The 22,260-nt window shown below is 45.0% G+C and overlaps 1 protein-coding gene across 1 annotated transcript in view; it reads right to left on the bottom strand.

The window, feature by feature from the left end:
- Positions 1-4,841: 4,841 nt before the first annotated feature.
- The window catches only part of GRIN2A (glutamate ionotropic receptor NMDA type subunit 2A), a 361,399-nt gene continuing 343,980 nt past the window's right edge, over positions 4,842-22,260 (bottom strand). The window contains exons 13-14 of the mRNA XM_023616336.2: positions 13,760-13,998; positions 4,842-6,887 (exon numbers count right to left, since the gene is read on the bottom strand). Of these exons, the coding sequence (XP_023472104.1) occupies positions 5,088-6,887; positions 13,760-13,998 (2,039 nt within the window). The 3' untranslated portion in view covers positions 4,842-5,087. The remainder of the gene's footprint in view (positions 6,888-13,759; positions 13,999-22,260) is intronic.

Genomic DNA, 22,260 nt, shown 5'->3' with positions numbered 1-22,260 from the left:
TCATCTCCCTTCCCCTTGCCTCAAATCTTGGTGTAGCTCTATAAGTTATATTTTTCTGAGACCCCTCTGGGCAAGCATCTTTAGCTGATACCAGACTGAGAGTACTTCCGGGCACAAAACGAGCGTGGGTGGGAAAAGAGGAAAAGGAATTTAACAGGAAATATGCCCTTTGATGGGTTTACAGAAATCACACACATGTCCATACCAGCATTACTTTCAGAAGCAAATGTGAGCAGAATATATTACACACCCTTAACCCAGATATTTCTTTAAGAAGGGGCCAAGAACACCAACACCCAAGTCCCACTTGGGCTCTGTCATCCTCCCTAGAATTGAGATTAAAAAAAAAATAATAACAGTTCGCTCTCTACATAAATCTCATCCCACCAGTAACCAGAATGGGTTTTCCATGTGTCAGTATCATCATCACCATTTAAGTTTTAACATAAACTTTACATTATATACAACTTTATTTGGATAATACACTTAACGTGTGAATTGTAGAAATCAGGCATGTATATTATATACATGTGTACACGAGCATTTATATTCACAGGATAAGTGCATTTGATCATCTCTGATCTATATCAAGTGGCACGCTGACCTCACCTGATACAATTAGATATGAACACAGTACAATGTAAAGAGATTGAATGGAAAAGGGCCATTTGATATTGGGTGACCCCACGTCACCTCTCATTCAGCACTGTCAACCCTGTTTACCAAAAGAAGATGGGGTATCAGGAAAGGTCTAATTTTGTCTCAAGTGAAAATAAACACCACTTTTGGAATCCTTTATATAGAAGCTTTGTATAGAACGTTTATATAGAGGGTTAGGTATACGCCTTCATATTGAACCCTTGACTCACATTAGATATCAACCGATGAATTTACCTTCCAGCTACTCAGTTTTGTTTTGTCTTTTTTCTTGAAGTCCAATTATGTCTCCTATAGCCATGGTTAATACAAACAGGCTCTATTTCAGAAACAACTCATGTCTCCTTGTCAAGGATTCATGCACAACAGCTATGCACGAAGAAACAGTACAGGAAAGTGCATAAAGTTAACGAATATATTCAGCTCTTCTGAAAGATATTTAGGTTTCTCAAATTAGTATTTATTTAGGTCTAAAACCACGAGGGGATTTCAGTGCAAGGTATTTACTTATGTGACAAGTGATTATTAAAGCTGCACTTTTTAGGTTTAAAGAAGATAAATTTTTAATCATCATTTAATTAACACCAACTTCTTTTTTTTTTTCTTTTTCATTAGCAATTCTATTTGCAAAGAATTCAGGGCATTTGTCATTTCCTGAGAAGGATGCAGAATATTAAATACACATCAGTGGTAGACGTATCAAATAGAATAAACAATTGTGAGTATATGGCTGCTGTGGATCTTTTGACTAATTAACTGCCTTGGCTAGAGTCCCATTTAAGTGAAACTATTTCATTTGTAAACAAGGTGTAATTTTCTTTTTCTCCCCTGAAAATAAGCATGAATTGATTTGACTGATTTTGCCGCAATGGGTGAATGTTAATACTTTGAGCAGAAAAGCTAAGTGTGAAAACTTCTCCGGCGCCCTAGGAAACAGAGAAGAGAAAACCAAGAATAATCCATGAGACACCCAGTCACGGTGCTGGCTGAAATAATGCAATGAGATTTTCAAAGGATGAAAGAGTAACAAATAAGGATATTATAACGCTGCCCCCCTCATGGAAACCTCACTGGCAGAAAAATAGCCCCATTAGGGATTTGCCTTCTCAGAGCCACAGAAACCAGAAGTGGGCTAAGAACCTGCAGGTGTAAGGATAATGGAAACAATTCTCCAGAAACCTAAAGGTTTCCCAGAGTAGAATTCACGCCCTAGGAAGCTTTCCTCTTACACAGAATATTTTAAGTTGGTTGTGTGCTTGTACTATTACCCATGGACAGAAATACGAGAATTTGAATTCAGGAGTATTTATCTGAGGACCACATGGGTCCTTCTCAAGTGGAGGAAACCATTTCCAGTTAATAAAACATCATTACAGATGCCAGCTCCGACTTGAGTCAGATGCAACTCGGGCACAAATTTGGGTTCAGAGATTCTGGCTCCTTGGCATCAACAAAGATACGATCTCAAAGCTGGGATATGTCAGAGGACCCTTTGTAATGGGGCCATAGTTCAGGGCCTCCTATTTAATTCTCGTCACCTCCTCTACTATAGGCATCACGTACTGTTGGATGTTATAATCCTCCTATTCTTTTACCAAAGAACTGAACTGACTCGGGTTACCTCTGAATTGCTCTCCATTACTACCTTTCACGTGGAAATTGATCATCTGATCAGTGGTCAATTTCCTTAGGTTTGGGATCATCACAATTAAGAATTAGTGAATTTGTGGAAGAGAGAGATTATATATCATCCAATCCTGATTATTTATTTTTTAAAACACTTTAGGTATTAAAAGAAGTCTATATTTTTTCACTAGATTATTGTTGCTTCTTCCAGAAGCCACATTTTTAGTTTCCTTATTCGGAGAAGTATGGGGTTAATAGCAGAAATAATGGTGTTATTAGAAGACTTTCTGGTCTATGGAATCATTCTGAGTGTAATTTGCACACTCCCTGGAGGTCTCTGCCACATTTGGCAGCCCCCTGGGTTGTGAGGGCACCGGAGAAAGACAGTCAGCCTCTTTGGATTGCTGACATACCACTGCTCTGTATTCTGGGGAGACTTTTTAATTCATTTCGTGTTAAGACACGCTAGTCTTGCGAGGAAATGGAGGTGATCCTGGCTGGGGGAATATAGGTCTGGAATGCAATGGAAGAGCAAAGGCAGAAAGTCCTAAAAGACAATACAGTCAGAGGGGTGCCTACGATTAGAAATTAGAGCGACTATTCCAGGTCCTTCAATCTAGGCGTCTCCAATGTTGGGTTTTAGGGCAGCAAGATTGCAACATCCACGAAATAAAATGCAATGTTCAGGTGCATTTGTCATCAGCGCTTAGTCAGCCTCTTCTGCCTTCCAACCTCAAAAATAATGGGAACACTTTCTCACCCGTTGCTTCCCTCTGCCTCCCTACCACTGACCCTGAAATTTATTGCAACCACTTGTTATCATTATAGGGCTCTTGAGGTTAAGTGCACTTTCCCAAAGATGGAGCCAGTCAATGAACCCTTAAGCTCTAAGAGAATTATTCCTGCATCTGCCCACTCACAGGAAAACACTACCTACAAAACAGAACACGCCATGAGTAAGAGAGACAGGGTAACACTTCAACCTGCCACTCTGTCCCTTTCTCCAAGAACCCAAAGCAAAATGCCAGAGGAAACCGGGAAACCAGCAGGTTGGTTGACATTAGCTCAGGGTTTCTGCAGCAAGTAACCAAAGAGACCCACGTACTCTGCAAAAACCGATGGCTAGTTATCCTAAATATTGCAGGGGCATCAGTGTTTTTTTAAAAGACACTAATTACTAGATTAGGACTGTATAAAATCTTTATTTAATACGTTTGCGGGTTTTATAATATTTATTTTTAAACTAGAAAAATTAGGTCTGATAAAGTGTTATACCAAGCACTTTTACTTACTTATTTTCTTGGCACTTTGCACGTACTGGGCACTGTGTTAAGAGCTTTCCACGCATGGAGACTCTCCCTTCCTCTCCCAGTTTTTGAAAATGAGTATCATTTCATATCACACAGGCACAGATTTGAGTAGCATAAGAATGGAATAATGGAGGCGACTCGGAAATGACAAATGCTTTGAGGAATTTTCATTTATCTCTGTTGGTGCTGGTGAAGCAGTTTGCCTCCAATAGAGGGAATATTTCAGAAGAGAGAAATCACTTGTCCCACTAGAGTTTATCCACAATTTGGAGGATGCTCAGGGTAGATGCATGAGTGTCTCTCATGTTTTGAAGGCTTTTGATTTGAGGAGTTTTGGGTGGAAACGAGAATCCAACCGAACTTCATGACGTTAAGGAAGACACACCTAAAACCGTGCTAGCCTTCAGCAGACAGCTGGCGTTGTACTTCCCACATATCACAGTACACATATGGCTGCTGGTGCATGCCACCACATTAACAACTCTGGGCACAGCAACACACAGTTAAGGAGACACCGCCATGGCTGTTCAGGGACTGAATGAGTTATGGTTACCTGGGAGGGGAGGGGTAACAGATACTATACAACCCTGAGTCATCACCAGAGGGAGGAATGCAAACTTACGTACACAAGAGTCTTCGGCATAGACTACAACGGCCGCTGTGTCATAGACAGAAGATCCACACTTAGATATTGAAGACATAAATGTGTTAGTTTATGCAGCTCTGAACAAGACCATCAAAGCCGAGGGTGAGAGAGTGTCTGTGAAACACACAAATCGACATCCAAAGAGATGCTTGTAGCTCTCTGCCTGAGGGCCCTTCCGGCCTTTGACTTCAGCTATGTCTTGGAAAGGGACTAGAATGAGGATAGCAGAGTTACCACGAACACACTCACTTACTATTCTTTGGGGGAGCCTGGAGTTCTGGGGTTGGGCCTGGGCTGTGACAGAAGGCAGAACAATAAAGCTGAAACGGTTACAAAGCCAAACTTCCTAATCTCTTGCACATGTCAATCTCGCTACGGTGCAGATGCATTCTCAACGGTTTTATTTTGTCTGTGTCAGAGTTACATGCATACCATATTGCTTATTCTGTATTAGAGAAACCGTTAGGTGTTTCCGATGAGGAAATTACATGGCGGGCTGGTCTTAATGGAATTTGGAATATAGGAAATCATAACATCACCATTGGCATCCAATGCATCATTATTGCCAACATACCTAGCAGGCATGTCCAGGAGACTTGCCCTTTTATTTATTTTTTTTTTTGGTTAAGGACTCACCTATCTGGTATCCGCTGTGCTCAGCACACACCTCACCAGATTCCTTGAGTGGAAGACTATGGCATGGAGCCATGTGCAAAAGAACCAACAAAAAAAATACCTTCCTAAATCCTCTTCCTCTTTGCAGGGCACTATTGGACATCCGACATTTACCCTCCAGAAGGTTGGCCTTTACGTATGTTTCCCTATAGATAAAACATTAATGGAAGGTTTTAAACATCAGATTCGATACTAGGCATTTTCTTGTACACGCGTCTATTGCTGCAGGAATTCAAAACCCTGGGGGCAGAGTACATATTATTCTTATTTGCAGCATAAGGCATAACATGCTCGGAAATATACACATCGCTGTGGCCTCTACTGTCCCTGGAACAGTATGATGCCGTTGACCTCAAGGACGATCGAAGATAGCTGTCATTCACTGCCTGGGATGGCAACGAGTGTTTGTAAGGGTCTGAGGGGCACCTCCCAATGACTAAGCGTTGGTCATCCCCATAGGAGTGGAGGAAAGGGTTATTGGAGGCATGGTCCGGCAAGAGAGACTGGCTCCGTTTGCTGTCCTCCAGACCCTGGGGGAAGAGGGAGCTTTTGTTCCCCGAGAGTTTGTTTGAGGGGACACTGAAGAGACTCCCATACAAATTTCCCTCCAGGAGCCGTTCCCTGTCCTTGAGGCTTATGCTCCGAGAAGGCCTGCTAAGGTCGATCTCCCTAGGTTTGTCGAGAATGTTATCGTAGGAATGCTGACGGCTAATCCTTAGCTTGTTCTTTTGGAACTGGAGGGCGTTGTTCTGCGCCCAGTCCTGCTGGTAGACTTCCTCCTGGGTGGCTGGGTTCCCTGTCTCCTGAAGCATCTGGTCTTCATCGATGTCATAGAGGTTCCCCATCCGTAGGCAGGCGTCGCACTTGAAGGGGGACCTCATGGTGAAATGGCCTGAATAGGTGGGCAGGTTGGAGAGGCAGCTCCTGCAGTGCGTGGAGTTCTGCCGGTAGCGGTCGCTGCCCTCGCTGTGAGGGGAGCTCTTGTCTTTCAAGCTGAAGTGCTTGGAGTAGAGCTTATACTGGTCGTTGTTGGGAAGCCCGTCTTCGTTGTGCAGGGAGTTCCTGTTCAACGGGAGTGTGGAGTCCCCCTTGCGGAAGTTTTCATTGTGGTCCTGGTAGGGATCTGGGAAGTCCACATTCTCGGGAAGCGTCATGTTTTCAACGAACTGGGGAGGATCTAAGTGGAAGCTGGGCTCCTTCTCGCTGTCAATGGTGTAGATCTTGTCCCTGGGGGAGCTCGCTTTGGTTTTCAGGTAGGAGCGCTCGACCTCGCTGCAGTCCTTGGGGTATTTGGAGGCCACAGATCTCTTGAAGTTGTCCTTGGTTTTGTGGTTCTTATTGTTGTCAGGTTCCCTGTGGCATGTGGCCCGACTCGAAGTTTCTGAAATGTCCGAGTGGGCCACCTCTTCTGGAAGGTACCTAGGACTCTTTAGGGTGTGGGTCCTATTCTCCACTGGTCCCTCATCCCTCTGGGAGACGGGGTTCTGTGTCAGCGAGTCTTGGCGTAGAGATTCCATGGATTTCTTCCAAAGCTGCCTGGGCCTGGAATTCCCTTTGGATTCTGTGCTCACGGCCACCTCCACCGTGTTGGGGTTGGACTCATTGAGAGTCAGAGGGTGCTGCCCCTGGAACACATAGTTATTGAGGTTATCTTTGTGTCTGTTGGCCACAAATGTTTGGAGTTCATTCATATTGTCCCCAAAAATGCTGTCTTTCCCCTGAAAGGACCTGTTGTCTGAATATATCATATTTCCCTTATCGGAAACCATGTCCATGATGAGGGACCCTCTTTGGATGAAGTCAGCAGCTCTTTTGGGGGAATCCATTCTTGAGGAGTTCACGTTGGACATGTTGGAAATGTTTTTGGCTGACCGCAGGAGTTTCAACATGTTGCTCTGGGATCCAGTCAGATTGAAGTCCGGAGATTTCTTCTTTTCTTCGATGTGCACTCCATGAATGCAGCTGTAAATGCCCTGTGGGAAGTCACATAAAACACCATCAGCAGCAGCATGGATAGGAAACCACTTCACAGCTGAACTTTACCTGCAAAGGTGAGATATGTGCTTCTTGTAGGAGCCCTGGAGAAAGAGTGAAATCCAGTAGGAATTCCAATGATGTTTCTTAAATGTATGAGACCGGTGGCAAAGCATCAGGCTTGTCTTGTCTCTCTGGCACCAGATTATCTGACACATAGTTATACATGGAGTTTGAGAAAAGGCATCAACTGATGCTCTTGTAACTATCAGGGTCTTGACGCTTCCAAATTGGCATACAAGGATATCTAATTGACCTCCCAATACCTAGGTCACTAACTCACACTTTTATTAAACTTTCCCAGGATCATCACTGGAGTCTGGATACCAGAGAGTCAGGTACTGACAAACTAAGTCGGCACAAAAGGACCACCTATTATTAATTCTTTTGGGGAATTCCCTCTACCCACACACTGAAGCTGTCAATCAAGGCATGAGATCCTGCTCAAGCAGGTCAATCAGAGCATCCTTTCTGATTAGTCTAAGCATAGGCATGAAATGCACGTGTGACCACTCAGACACTTTTGGAAGGGTAGACGTAGATGCTGGGATGCAAGGAGCAGGTGCAGCAGACTGTCCCTGCCACCGCGTGGGGACATTAGCCTGAGAATGAAGCCATCATAGAAAAAGGCAGAGCACAGGGGATGGAGAGGCATGACATGGTTCGAACCCCTGGACCACCCTTTTGGACTTTCCACTTACCCCACTAATACATTCTTTGTGTGTGAGTTTGTTCAACATAGTTAGAGTTGGGTTTTAGTTACTAAGAACAGTGGAGAGTCCCGATGACACAGTGATGCTGCATTTAAATCCATCCAGGAACTGAGTGACTTCAGGACTCCTGGGGAGCTCAAATATAAGCAGCCCCGTCTATAGGTCTCTTACTTTCCACTCCATCTTCTTCCTTTCTTAAAAATAGCTATTTACTTTTACTTAGAAGTAACCCAAGGGAAGAGATCTTGACTCGTGCTGCCATAGGAGACGAAGGAGCACCAGTGACATTGCCATTTGTGGCCCCCTTCCCCCACTCCTGCCCCCAGATTTTGGCAGCTGTACCCAAAGGGAACAATCAGATCAAAGCTGCAGGATTTGACCTGGTCCTCCCAAGACGGACAGGGAGCCAGCCCAAGAAGGGGTTTATAAAGCGAAGGTGGCAGCTGCTGCTGACTTTGGCATAAACTAGTGGCAAATATGAGTGATTAACTGTGGACTCTGATAATAGTGGCTCCATCGGTTCCCCATGGTGGGGACAAGCTTCACCCACAAGGATGCTCACAGAACTGTGACAGCCTCAACCCATTTGCACTGCTGCATTGTCCCCAGGGTTTTCTAAAGACAATGCCCACCCCAGCCTTCAAGGAACAATAAACAGAAAAGCCCACAGCTGTGTGTTTGAGCGGCTCTTTCTCTGCCCCTCTCAACCCCAGGCTGCGTGGCGAAGGCTCCCTGAGGCCGAGTCCTGGCATCATGCCCTTTCCCACTTCCCGCATCCCTGTCTTTAGCCTCCTTCTCTACGTCGTGTGTGGTTGGCTGTTCACCCAGCCAGGAAGCAATGTCTCCTCCTCGTTGCTTCCAGGGCTGATGGATGTGGAAATCACAAACTCACCACGTACTTCACAAAGCACAGCGCCTCTGAGCCTTTCATGTTAACCTATGCCTTCCCTGCCCAATTTAGTAATATAATCTTGTACCCTGACCTCGGGGGACTCTGCTACTAGGGGTGAAAATCAGTGTGTCTCCTATATGTTTGAATCAGCCAAGATTTGTGCCTTTTCTCCCTGTTGTTAGTATTATGAAAACAGCGGTTTTCACATTTTTTTTCCCTGAAGTTTTGTTGGCTGACAGGAATTTGCTGGCTCCCTGTCAATTCTCATGAGCTCCCCTCCACCCCCTAAAGGTTGTGAGAACTTCCCTCCACCCCTTCACCATCAGAGCAATATGCTTCTACCCGCTGAGATGAGCTCGCTGTCTCTCTGTATGCAGGAGGCCTGCAGAAGGGGTCAGGGAGCTGAATTATGTTTCAGGAGATGGGAGGATGGCTGCTGGCTGCTTTCTCCCATCCTTGGTTTCCCCGGGAACCGACAGGACAGAGCTAAGGCAATTCCCAGGTGCTGACCTGCCAGTTGAAGCCACAGGAAGGAGTCAACGTGACCAACCATGCCTGCATCCCAGGTTTTGATGACGGCATTCTCTAACTGACTTGATCCATTTTCTAGATGGGCTGCTGATGAGGGGAGGTGCATATTACAGAATAATGGGAAGAGTCAGAGGCCTGGAAGCCACTGGACGTGAGTCCCAGCTCCATCCTTTATTAGCTCTGTGACCTTGGATAAGCCACTACATCTTTTTGAGCCTCAACTTCCACATCTATAAAATGGGAATCATAGACTCCTAAGGTGGGGACCAGGGCAAGACACAATAACGCCAACACAGGGGCTCAATAAATGTGAGCTGGACAAGCTCCTCAGTCATTCCTGATCTGCCCTTCTTTGCTGTCACCTCGCCTCTCTATCCTTTCTCACCAACATGAGCACACAGCGCCCATTCTGTCAAAGCTGCAAGAAAATGCATGCTGCCCTTTACAATGAAGGTTTGTTCTGGAAAGCCACTGTGGCTTTCTGGTTAGACAGGCAGCCTAACCCTACCTGGGGAACCAAATCCCTGGGCTGGAGTTTTTTTCTTCCCTGCAGAGTTCTCTCTTTCTTTTCTCCTCTCTATTATTCATAGATTCCAGCTACATTTTATGAGTTGTGGAAATAAGATGCCCTCTCAGCCACCCAGTGGGCCCAGATAAAATTAGCCTTGATGACTCAATGTGCCGTTCCAGGCAATTTGCTCTGCTCCTGACCTCTCAGAACACCCTCAACGGGGCACGGGCTCTGCTGTCCTCCTTGGAGCCTGGGCCAGATCTCTAAAATGTCTGCTATGGTCTAAATGTTTGTGTCCCCCCCGCCCCTTAAATTCATATGTTGAAATCCTAACCCTAAAAGTTGATGGTACTTGGAGGTGGGGCCTTGGGGAGGTGATTAGGTCATGAGAATGGAGCCTTCATCAATGGGATTCGTGCTCTTATAAAAGAGACCCCGTAGAACCCTCTTGCCCCCCCCCCCACCACCATGTGAGGACGCAAGAAGTCTATGACCAGAAGAGGACCCTCACCTGACTTTCCTGGCACCTTGATCTCAGACTTCCAGCCTCCAGAACTGTGAGTGATAAATTTCTGTTATTTATAAGCTACCCACTCTATAGTGTTTTGTTAGAGCAGCCTGAATGGACTAAGACAGTATCTGACTTCTAGTCTATTGGTCCCAATTGTGGGTTAGCCAGAAGCTTCTTTCACTGTTTCCAAGCTCCCCCCATCTGAGCCCATTGGGCAGGCGGCCACGGTTTCCATCTCCCTGGTCTTTGGCTGTGCTTAGTCTCCCATTCTTCACGTGTCGGGAGACAACTGGGGTAGTTCTTTTTGCTGGTGACAGTGGCTGTATTTTTCTGCATGAGAGGGAAAGTGTCTTGGATAGAAAGCAAAAGTTAAGAACATCCCACAGACAAGGCGGGACATTTGTGGAAGTTGTAAAAGACAAGGGGTGGGGCTGTGGGAGAAGCTCGGCTCTAGTGTTCAATAAATGACTCTTTGAGCCCTGGCCTTCTCCCTTGGCAGTGCCAGGAGTGCATGTATTGTAGGTTTGCATCTGCATCGCGTTATCCAGGAGCATCCCAAAGGATGTCGAGCTCACAAGGAGGGCCGGGTGTGTCTGTTGCATAGCAATAGCTGTAAGTCTATCAGCTGGATGGTCCATGTGCTGAAAGAACTGTAATTGAGAGACATGGTGGATGTACAGAAAAGCCTGCTTTGGGGTAGAAGTCAATTTCAGAGCATCCTGGATCGACATCCCTCAGAAAGGAGCCTAAACTCGGAAACTGACTAACGCATGCCACCCAGCCCTGCATACACAGATAATTTTTCCATTCTTGTGTCTTCTTCTGGGATGACAGACAAAGTGAGAAGAGCCCTGTTGCTTCAAGGAAACATAAGGTGAACCCACTCTAAGCTTTTGGGCCTCAGTTTCTTCATCCATAAGACACATGTGATCATATCAACCTCACAAAGTCTTGGCAGGATTAGAGAGGATGGCGGAAACATAGGTGGCCCAGGCCCTTGCTCACACACTAAGCATAACTCAGTGTGTAACTGTGGCCCTGCATTTGTAGGAAAGCAGGTTCTTCGCTGGGAAATTCCCACTGCAGCTTTGTTAATGAAAATGATTGTGTGCTCACAATGAAGATACTCTTTTTTCCACGTGTGTTCTCTGTGCTGTGTAAGTAAGCATATATGGAAGGTGGCATATGTGTAAATATGCACATCAGACAGCTGTAGAGGTGGGTCGTGGCCTTGACCAGAAAGGAAGGACATTTTTTAGCAACCCAGAAGCCCTGCTGTACACAGCGTCAGAGGGTGAGTCTATTCTGAGCTCCCCTATACATGAGAGAGGCAAGAACATACCATTAAGTAGGAGATCTTTCTATTCACACATATCGGACTGCACTTATTTTAAAAGACAAATTTTATCTGGGGAGAAGGATGGTCAGTGCTCAAGTAGGGCTCCCTGCAGCCTTCGAGGATACAGGAATGATGGTGGCTGGGAGTCCTCAAGGGGCACAGAAGTCCCTGCAGTGTCCTAGGGACAGGAGGCTGAAGTGAACTACCAGCCTGTCAAGCCACAGCACAACGCCTGCTCCTGTCTGCTCAGCGCCCCCTCCACTCAGGCCCCTCAAGATGCTTGGGACGGGAGTGAAGGACTCAGTTCATTTCTCGTCATGCCAATCCTATCATCTTGGCTTGCTTAACGGTATCTCAAACAGAGGCGATGCTTTTCTAAAAACAAGCAGTAATTACAAGTAAAAGCAACAGCGTGCCTTTGCTCACGATAATCCCAGAATGACCTGGACATGGAAAGCCTTTAGTAATTGGTGGAGAGAATTAGCTTAAAGTTGGCATAATACCTAGCTGTATGCATGCATGTTATTTTTAAGCAATCTGCGTGTTTAGATGCCATCAAGCTAATTAGGAAGTACGTATTTGCACAGAATCCAAGTTTAGGGTGCTACTGAATGGAGAAAATAAATCCTCCTCATTAAGTTAATGTGTACCTACATAATCTCCAACGTTCTTAAAAATCATCAAATGCCAAGATTACACACATTCCTTTTAAAATGAATATTTAGCTTTCCCAATAAACATAAGCATATAAAATTAGATGGTTTTAACCAAATATTTTTCACCATGTTTCAAATCCTAATTTGTTAAATGTTTTCAGAGTGAAAAAAACTCCAAGGTGAGGAAATGGGAGAGATAGGTAGATAAATAGATGAGAAGATAGATGGATGGATGGATAGATAGATGATTGATTGCCAGATAGTTGGATAATGTTATGCTGTGTTGGAAGATGAGTGAACAACGTATGTATGTGCTTTTATCATGATGCAAGTAAATGACTAGATTGTGTTAAATATATAAATATGTATTATGTGAGTTGCACGCACATACATGTGGGGTAGTATGAATTGCATCGAATCTTTTGTATTGCTTATATTTGATGCTTGTTGCTGGTGTAAGAGTGTGGTACCACGTGCTCTAGATTCAAATCCTGGCTCCAGCAAAGCTATGTGGTTTTGGGTAATTCCCCTAACCTCATAACTTTCAATCTCCCCATCTGTAATCTGGGGCTAATAACAGTCCCCACCTCATAGAGCTGGTTTGTAGGTTAAATGAGATGAAGAAAAGTCCTTATATGGTGCCTGGCACATATATGTGCTCCACAAACCTCAGCATTTCCCCTAATTGTTCTCATTATTGATGAATTATGTCACATGTATCTTTTGATGGCAACCTACACATGCCATATCGTGCAGCCGGAGGAGAGATTTTCCTGGATGGCGCGTGAGCTCACTATAGCACGCATCTTCTGTGCTGTAGTTTACATTGGGTTGAATGCATATTTTTGTTTTCTGTTTGATGTGTGTGCATTTTCTCATGGTTCTTCACATCTGTGTTCCATTTCAGGCTCTGGTGCATTACACATGCTCTTGTGGTTTGTTAGATGCGTATATACACACAACGTAGCATTATATATAGATTTTGTTTCTTGGTGCGTGTTCTGCTGGAATGCATGCACAAGTTGTGACATCCCACAGAGGAATTTTAGCAGTGTTGTATGGCACATCTGGGTGCTAGTGATGGAGGCCGCAGACTGGCCATGTTTGGCCCATGGAGTGTTTTGGGTTTTTTCTGGCTTTTAATGGATTTAGTTACTAATATTTAAAAACCAAAAGGTTTCGCATCTAATCAGATGACCACTTTCTCTTTTAAAAACTAGAAGACCTGATAAGACTGGCCCTGCCTTCCCAGAAGACAATACTGGGCAGGAGTTGAGGATGACTGCCCCCTGTGGGTGTGGGAACAATTATGCAATTTGTCATAGTTCCCAGCATTCACTGTGGTTCCCTCACCTTGACATCCAGGTTCAGTTGCTATTTTTCATCTCATTTGTGCTATTTTTCTCATGCTCAGCCTGCGTTAGCCACTTACCTTTCCTCTCTGGCTTCCACAGTCATGTAAGTTTGCAGTCTCTGGGTTATGAACGCACAGAATCTGGACCCCCTTCTGACAAGCCCCAGAACGGCTGCTGAGTGACAGGAGGATGTGCGGGACCCCCTCCCCCATCCAAGGAGTCAAGACTCCCTGATTCTCGCGAAGCCCCGTGTTTGTCTGGCCCTGCCGGCCCCATGAGGAAGAAGCCGCCGGGGGTACTGACCCTGCTGATGGAGAAGAGCAGCCCAGGCCGGTCGGAGCACACGCCCGTGAAGCAGAAGCGCAGCTTCCAGTAGAAGAGATGCTCCCAAATGAAGGTGATGAGGCTGAGCGCCATGGCGGCCGCCAGCATGTAGAACACGCCCGCCATGTTGTCGATGTCCAGCTGACTGCTCATCACCTCGTTCTTCTCGTTGTGGCAGATCCCCGTGAGCCACAGTGTCTCCAGCTCCTCCATCTCACCTGGACAGACGACAAGATCCACAGGCATGAGGAGCAGGGCATGCACACTGGGGCAGATACCACTGGGTTTGGGACAGACGTATGTGACTTATAACTGTCTAACAGTAAGGCAAGTTACTGAGCTCTCCTGGTCTGCCTTCACTCACTTGTTGAGTAAAGATAATGATGGTAATAACACCTCCCTAATATCATTGCAGGAGGGTGAAATGAGAGCATGTGGAGAGGGTTGGCACAGTCCCTGTTTTGTTTTTTGGGTCATTATCAGTATGTTCTGCCCTCTCTGCTTCTCTTTATCCCTATCCCCAACACCCACACAAGCCTGGAACAGAACACGGGATAAACTGCAGCATGCTACAGTGGAAAGACTTGCGTTCCAGCCGTGACTTCATCCGTTACCAGCTGTGTGACCTCAGAGCCACGGTTACCCTCTCTGCGCAATGGATGTAACAGTAGTGCATGCTTCCTAGAGTTCTGGTGAGGATCAAATGCACTCTAGTATGCAAAATTCCTAGATGAGTACCTGACTCATGGTAAGATCTCATAAATAATAGCCTTCACAGGATTGTTGTAAAGGCAGTGCCCAGCACAGTGCCTGACACACAGTGGTCCTCAAGTATATTAGTTTCCTTTTTCTTCTTTCTTTAGAACCCCCAGTCACCTACAAGCAGCACACTTAGGCACAAAACATAGATTGAAAAGAGACATCCCAATGGGCTCCGAATGGCCCCTTGCCATCTCAACACCTCCCAACTTCAGTAGGCAATGAAAGAAGCAGGTGGGGGCCGGCCCAGTGGTGTAGCAGTTAAGTTCGTGCACTGCGCTTTGGCAGCTCAGGGTTCACTGGTTCAGATGCCGGGTGCAGACATAAATACCGCTCATCAAGCTGTGCTGTGATGGCATCCCATGTACAAAATAGAGGACAATTGGTGCAGATGCTAGCTCAGGGCCAATCTTCCTCAGCAAAAAAAAAAAAAAAAAAAAGGAAGAAGCAGAAGCAGGTGGGGTTTTCAATGGAAGAAAATGTCAGCATGCTTAGCATGAATTCGTCTCTCTTTTATGCACATTTGTCCATTTGCCATTTAGGAGGAAGTTCTCTGATATGAATGTCTAGCAATTATACTAACTGTCTAGCAATTCACTAAACTATGACACTTAGACTATGATTCAGCCTTTAAAAATTATCCTTCAAAGACAGTGAAAATCAGGGGAGATGCATATAATGTTCAGTGTAAAGTATGACTATAGTGTGTGTTATATATATATATACTAAGACATAAGACACTAAGACATAAGAGACATGCAGAGAAAAATAAAGGACATACTCCAATGTTTATTTGATTCTCTTTTGAAGAGGCTAATCACAATTATTGCTCTCACATTGCCTTCTCTTCTAAGTTTTGTGAAATTAGTGTGTATTGCTTTTTGTCTGTTCTCAGTCTTAAACGATTTGGCTGAACACAGAAATCGAAGTTGACGATTATTTTTCCTTGACCTTTTGAAGACATTATTGAGTTTTGTTCTGATCTAGATTGAGAAGTCAGCTAGTACTCTAATGGGTCATTACTTCCACGCAATCTGTATTTTCTCTCTAATTGCTTCTGAGAATTTCGTGTTGTCTTTGGTGTGGAATCCAGGCGTGAATTTGTTTTATTTGGTCTGCTCTGAACTCAGTGTAATTCTTCAATATGATGACTCATAACTTTAATTCTGGAAAAATCTCATCCATTGTTGCTCTGAATATTAACTCTCCCCAACCTATCTTTTTTTAAAATTCATAGACTTTATCTTTTAAAGTAGTTTTAGATTTACCAAAAAGCTGAGCAGAAAGTACAGAGTTTTCTCGTATTTTCCATCTCCGTTCCCTTTTAACATCTGGCATTGCAGTACATTTTTTACAATTCAGGAACCAACCTTGATACATTGTTACTAACGGAAGTTCATAGTTTACATTAGGGTTCACTTCCTGTTGTAAATTTCTGTGGTTTTGCTGAATACTTAACGACATGTATCCATCGTTACAGTATTATACAGAGTAGTTTTCACTGCCCTAAAACTCTTGTGTCTATCTATCCATCTCCCCATCCCCCATCCCAACCCCTGCCAACCCCTGATCTTTTCAACTGTTTCTACAGTTTTGCCTTTTACAGAACATCATATAGCTCAAACCATTCAGTATGTAGCCTTTCAGACGGGCTTCTTTCACTTAATAAGATGCATTTGAGGTCCCTCTATGTCTTCCCACGGCTTGATAGCTCATTTCTTTTTATCGCTAAATAATGAGTTCCTGTTGCTCACATCCTCACTAGAATTGACTAGTGTTGTCGGTGTTGGGGATTTTAGTCATTCTAATAAGGTGTGTAGTGACGTCACACGAATTTTCGACTCCCTAAGGACACATAATAACTCTATCTTTTTTTTTTCCTCCTGAAAATTTTGTTTCAAATATTCTGGTCCTTCTCATTCTATCCTCTAGGTTATATTATTAATTTTGTTTTAACATTTTCCATTCCTTTCTCTCTCTGTCATGGAGTTAGATGGTTCCCACAGATCTATTTTCCAGTTCATTTATTCTTTCATTAGCAATATTTAGCTTTAGGTTTTAATCTATTTAATTGTGACATTCATCCAGCTCTCTTAAAGTTCTACCTTTTTTTAATCATAATGTCCTACTCTTCTGTTATGATTTCTAAAACTTTTATACATTTAATAATTTCAAACCTAACAGGCTTTCGGATTATTCTCCGCCCTGCCCCTCCCCGCCACCTTACTTCGTGGAATTCGAATTCTTCTGTTTGTTGTGTGTTGACTCTCATGGTGGATTACTTCCTTTGACACTCGTAACTTTTGATTATGAGCTAGTCTTCAGCAGAGCTGTTCTCCCCCTAAAACCCACCAGGCTCCCAAGCACACCGGGCTACAGTGGGCTCCTGCCCTGGTTCCAGGCGCTTCCACTTACCAGTTTTTGTACGCAAAGTTTTTACTGTAATTACCACACCATTTGAATAGTAAACATTTAGACTTCCATACTCATTTGGGTTTTAATTTCTCACTCAGAGCTTCAAACAGATGGCGAGTTTTCTTGTACTTTTTTCACTTTGATGGACAGTTTTTTCTAGTCTCCTTTTCACAGACGCATTGATTCATTGAAGGTCTCTGATTTAGGCAGTGGTATTACTTTCTACTCTCTTTGCACAGTCGAGGGCCCCCATGTGGAAGTTAGAGCTCTGGTCTCCACCCCTACTGCCTGAAGCCCCTTAGGCTGCTGCCCCTCAGCTGAAAACCCAGGAGACTATCCCCTTCTACTCTGTTTCCAGCACCTGAGGTTTTCCTCTCTTTTGACCTTGACTGTGCACTGTGCAAGTCTGTGTGTGTGCACACGCTTCTAACCCTGCATTGGGATGTGTTTGCAGCGTAAAGGGGGCTCACGCCAGTTCAGTTTACCATTGTACCACAACCATATATGTGTGTTTAGCTTTTGTAGTCAGGATTGAAAAAGCATACATATTTATGGCAGGAAAAAAATAGGAAATATATCCCTTTACAAATTTTTCACCCTCAAGGAAGGATGCTGGTTAATCCTGGGCCCAGGCAAAGCAATGGGAAGGGATATCTTGATTTCAACTCCTTTCCTTCCAACAGCCTTCAGGGCTTTCCCAGAGTCACAAATGTCCTGGGAGACTCTGCCATATTAGCTCATTGTCCACCCAGCGCCATCACCAACTTGGCCACATGCCTGTGCCCGCTGTATGCCTCAGGATGTCCATCACCGCTTCCTCTTCTCACAAAAACACCAATGCCATCCCTTCAAAAATGCAGTGTGCTGTTGACTCCTGCCTCCCTTTGGATTTGTGAGGACACACGTTTTGTCACCAGGTTTTGTCAAATTTCCAGGGCTTCTTCCTTTTGGTGCCATCCCAAAGAAAGCCAGGGTCGTATGCCTCTAACACGGTCGGTCTGGGTATTAAGAAACATCATCTGGATTCCTTTTAGGATGGAAATATAAAGATCTTTCCTCTGCCCTCTGCAAGTCCACTTGGGTAAATCAGACCCGCAAGCCGAAAGGAGAGTAAATGCACATTTCTCAATACCAATTACAGCCTGTTCCAATCATTTTCCAGTTAATCATTTCCTGCCTCGTGGCCTTCTACTCGTGTACTGAACTGTAGTTCAAATACTTTCTTATTTCACTTTTAATTTACTCAAGTATATTGTAATCTCCTTGCAGGAGATCAGGGACTGTGTTTTATGATTTTGATATTTCTCATGGCCTGTAGCATCTAGTAAGCACTGAACTCATATTTTCTGTTTCTGTTTCTCTCCTTCCATCCCCAAGCTTAAATTGGGCATCATCGCAAAAATGTTCAGATCTGTCGGGTGAGTTTTTCTGCCACGTAAATAGAGGAATGCAAAGAAAAAGGGAACCTGCAGCAGGCTTGAGAGTAAAAGGCTGGGAAGCCGCATGTCCTCAGCCAGGGTGAGGTGACAAAGGGCGCTTTTTCCAAGGAGCAGCCCTATGATGCTCATTCCACCCTCCGTTTCTCCCCTTACAGAGAGGCCACGATCTTTGTCAATATGATCTTGTGAACGGGAGCTGGGAAATGGAACAATTCAATCTCTTTCCTGAAGCAGATCATTCTTGCTGGGAAGACAAACGCTAAGTGGTCTCCTGGGAGCAGAGGGAGCTGGGCAGCTTTGGGTCTGCAGCCAGGCCCGTATTGTCTTCCTCTCTCCACCCAAGAGGACGGGTCCCTGCACGATGCTGAACGATCCCCCCCTCTCTATTTATACCTCTAACAACAGGAAGCTCATGAGCACTTGTCAATGGCTTTGCATCCATGGGAGTTATGCCTGTTCAAAAGCTCGTCCTATATCTGTCTTCACAGGAGAAAGTGTTGACAGCCACAGGTCTACCTGCCGACCTCTGAGTTCTGTGCCATCCCAAGGAAGGCCATAAGTCCAGTACATAGAGGGGTGCGTCACAGCCCTCTCCCTTCCCAAGGTTGCCAGTTAAAAGGCAGACTGGTGGGGCTTCAAGAGGCAGGAGCCAGAACGATGTAAAATCTAAAAGGGAACAGGCGAGAATAATTGAGACAGCATTGCACATAGGTCCGAGCCTTGCTTCCATTAGCTCCGTGGATGATGCTGCAAGAGGCTGCATGAAATGCACAGCGTTGGTCAGGCCAAATCCTGTACAGAAAAGAGACAGACAGTGTGGGCCCACGCACGAGCATGGAGTCTCTCACGTTATCCATCCACTCACTTGCAAGGTAGAAGCCGTGAGTTTCAGATTTGCAAAAAGGAATGGACGAAAATTCGAGTGGACAACTTCCAGCGAATCACAAGAAAGAATGTTTCAGGTAGAAAATACTAGAGTGAGCTACATAAGGGAGCACCCTTCCCCGAAGGGTTTGGGGAGCATGTCAATGATCTTGTAAGGTCTAGACAGCCACAGGAGGTAGTGTGAGCATCAGCTGCCTGTATTCAACCCTCACCCATTTCATCCTGGTCCAGATGCCTACTTACCTATCCCTCCACCCATCCATTCATTTATCTATTTTTCTATTCTTTTATTTAACAAAGTTACATAAATTCTATCCTGCTTCAGACACTGCACTAGAATTTTCAAAAATTAACCCATGTAGCTCTCCTATCAATTTCGTGTGGCTGGCACCATTGTCACACCCATTTTACAGAGAGGTGAAGGAACTTGCTCCATCTCTCTGAGCTCCGGTTCAAACATCCACCAAATGGAGCACAACAGTATATACCTCATAGGAGAGCTGTTGGCATTAAACAAGCTTGCATGCACGCTGTGCCTGACACACACTAATTACTCAATAAATATTGTTGGAGACATCATTATTTCCTGCCTGAAGCCAGGGAAGCTGAGGGGTGGGGTGGACCACATACTCCTTCCTGTATCCTTCCAATTTGTAGAGTCTATGATTCCAAGAATGCATGTCCAAGTGGAGGCTTGGCTCTCCAAGAAGAATCTAGTATGTCCAGAGTAAGAGAAAACAGCTCCTTATTTGCCCTAGACTCATTCTCTGCGCTTCCAGAGGGAGTGAAGTTGCTTTTCAGATTAGATTTCATTCTGTTCTCTAAGACAGTCTGAGAGCTAAGGGGATTGCTTCGGGAAAGGATTTTATAGCATGCGATGTGACCAGCCTTCAGACTTCCTGAGCATTTCTCCCCCGAGGTTGGTAGTAAAAAGTCCATTTTGAACCTCTACGCTTTAGGCTTGGTCCAGGGCCTGAGAATTTGGTGAAACACATCTTCTAGAATCAGCTCGCACGTATATCCTTGTAGGCGCATCTACATATTTCTTTTCTTGGTTTCTGGGCAAAGCACCTGAACCTAGCCAGTGACAGGACAGAAAGAAATAATGTGTGGTTTTGAGAAGCTGGGCTGGATGTTCTGTTTCATTTCTAGTCAAGGAAGCTAATGATTTTTGGTTGTCTGAGGACTGCATTGAGTTTTGCTTTACTCCCTCCCTCATTCATTCACTCACTCATTCATTCGTTGAAAAAAGAACATTTCTAAAGCACTTGGCACATGGTCGGCATCTGTATTTTCAGAACACATAGGCTTTGGCCTCTACGAGCTCAGAGTCCTATGGGAGAGACAGGCAGGCACACCAGGAATCATGGTGAGATGAGATAATTGAGTTTGCCTAGGGCTGGAGGCAGCCAGAAACAGGGGGTGTTTTGACATCAGAGTGGTTCAGAATTTAGGGGAAGGAAAAAGGGGTCAAAGGAGGGGCCTAAAGGGCAGGAGCCAATTGCAAAGGACTCAGCTTTCACGTTAAGGAGTTTGGGGTATCCTGGGAACAGTGAGGCCATTAGATGAGCTAAGCTGTGTGCTTGGTGGGCCCAAGATTTTTCAGCTTCTGTCCATGGAAACCCAGTGTTTCCTCACATTTAATATAAGGCAGGCTGTTCCAGGTGGGTGGGGATGGCAAATTAGAACAATGGTGCTACAGCGTGGTAGAAGGTCACGGGTAAATTCTATCCCAGTGTCACAATCATTATTAGAGTCCTCCTGGTCAAGGGGCAGGCAGGACATGCAGATCAAACTCTCCAGCTCCCAGTAGATGTTGTGACTGGTAGAAACTCACTTGTAAGAAATTGCTGACAAGGGTCCATTGTAAATTGTCATCAATATCACCATTGCCCATAACAACTTACTATGGATACGCCATGGTATTGTGCATGGTACTGTGCTGAAGACTTGGCCATGGCTATCTTTGGGGTACAGCTCAGAGGTCTCTAGCTCCAGGAAGTCTTCCCTGAATACACAGAGACATGGGTATGAGACCATGGTTTCTCCTTCCATGACATCCTGGATATCTCATCAATAGAGAATCTGTCATGCTAGAATATAGCTGCAACTTGCTTCCAAGTCCTCCCCGTTGGGAGGTGAGTTTATTGAGCGTGGGGATCTTGTCTTATTCTTCTTGTATCTGCATTTCCTGGCACAGGGCTTGGCATACAGTAGGTGGCCCATAAGACTGTATTGACTTAGATGACATAAGTCTCCTCTTCTCAATTCGTTTGTGATCCACTGATCCAGAGGATCAGCAAGAGCCCAAGAAAGGAGGGACTCCATGAGGTTCCAGGCAAAGGGTCAGGAACAGTTTCTGAAACCCAGAAATCAAGGCCGACTCTCGGGGCAAACAAGTTCCAATCAAAGACCCCAGCAGCAGAGTTCAGTGGTTCCCCACAGGGAACCGACTTCCATCTATAGCCCAAAGACGTCAGGATGATGCTGCTGCTGATCCCATTAGGGTTTGCTGTGAACACCAAGAGGGGAACTGACCCCATTTCAATCCTGTTTCATGTCTTGCCCAGGGATTGGGCACTTTGGGTTTCTCAGAAGCCCGAGTGGAAGTGGAAATGGCAAAGGAACAAGTTTCTTTGTAGAAAATCTAGGGCACCATCATTGGCAGGCTCGTGTTCTCGATGAGAACAGATTCGCTCTGCACTGCGGTGCTAGGTGTAAGGATGGCTTGGGGTCTGCAGGGTTGAGGTCAAGTCCTCTCCTTATCCAGTTTCCCTAGAAGGAAACCTCTGGTTAGATCTAGAGATGTAGTCCGTGGCCTTGGAACAGAGTAAGGTCAGCCAGACTATCTGATCGCTGACCTTGGGGCCTTAGCTTCATTCGTTTCACGCTTTGGACTCAAAGCCAGCTATCCTTGGGTCTGGAAATAACAGTGTCCCAGAGCCAAGGACCTCCGTATCTATGATCTCTGAGGGTCACTGA

This window comes from Equus caballus, chromosome 13 (genome assembly GCF_041296265.1).
Source record: "Equus caballus isolate H_3958 breed thoroughbred chromosome 13, TB-T2T, whole genome shotgun sequence".
Classification (NCBI taxonomy): domain Eukaryota; kingdom Metazoa; phylum Chordata; class Mammalia; order Perissodactyla; family Equidae; genus Equus; species Equus caballus.
This window is presented reverse-complemented; position numbering and strand designations above follow the sequence as displayed.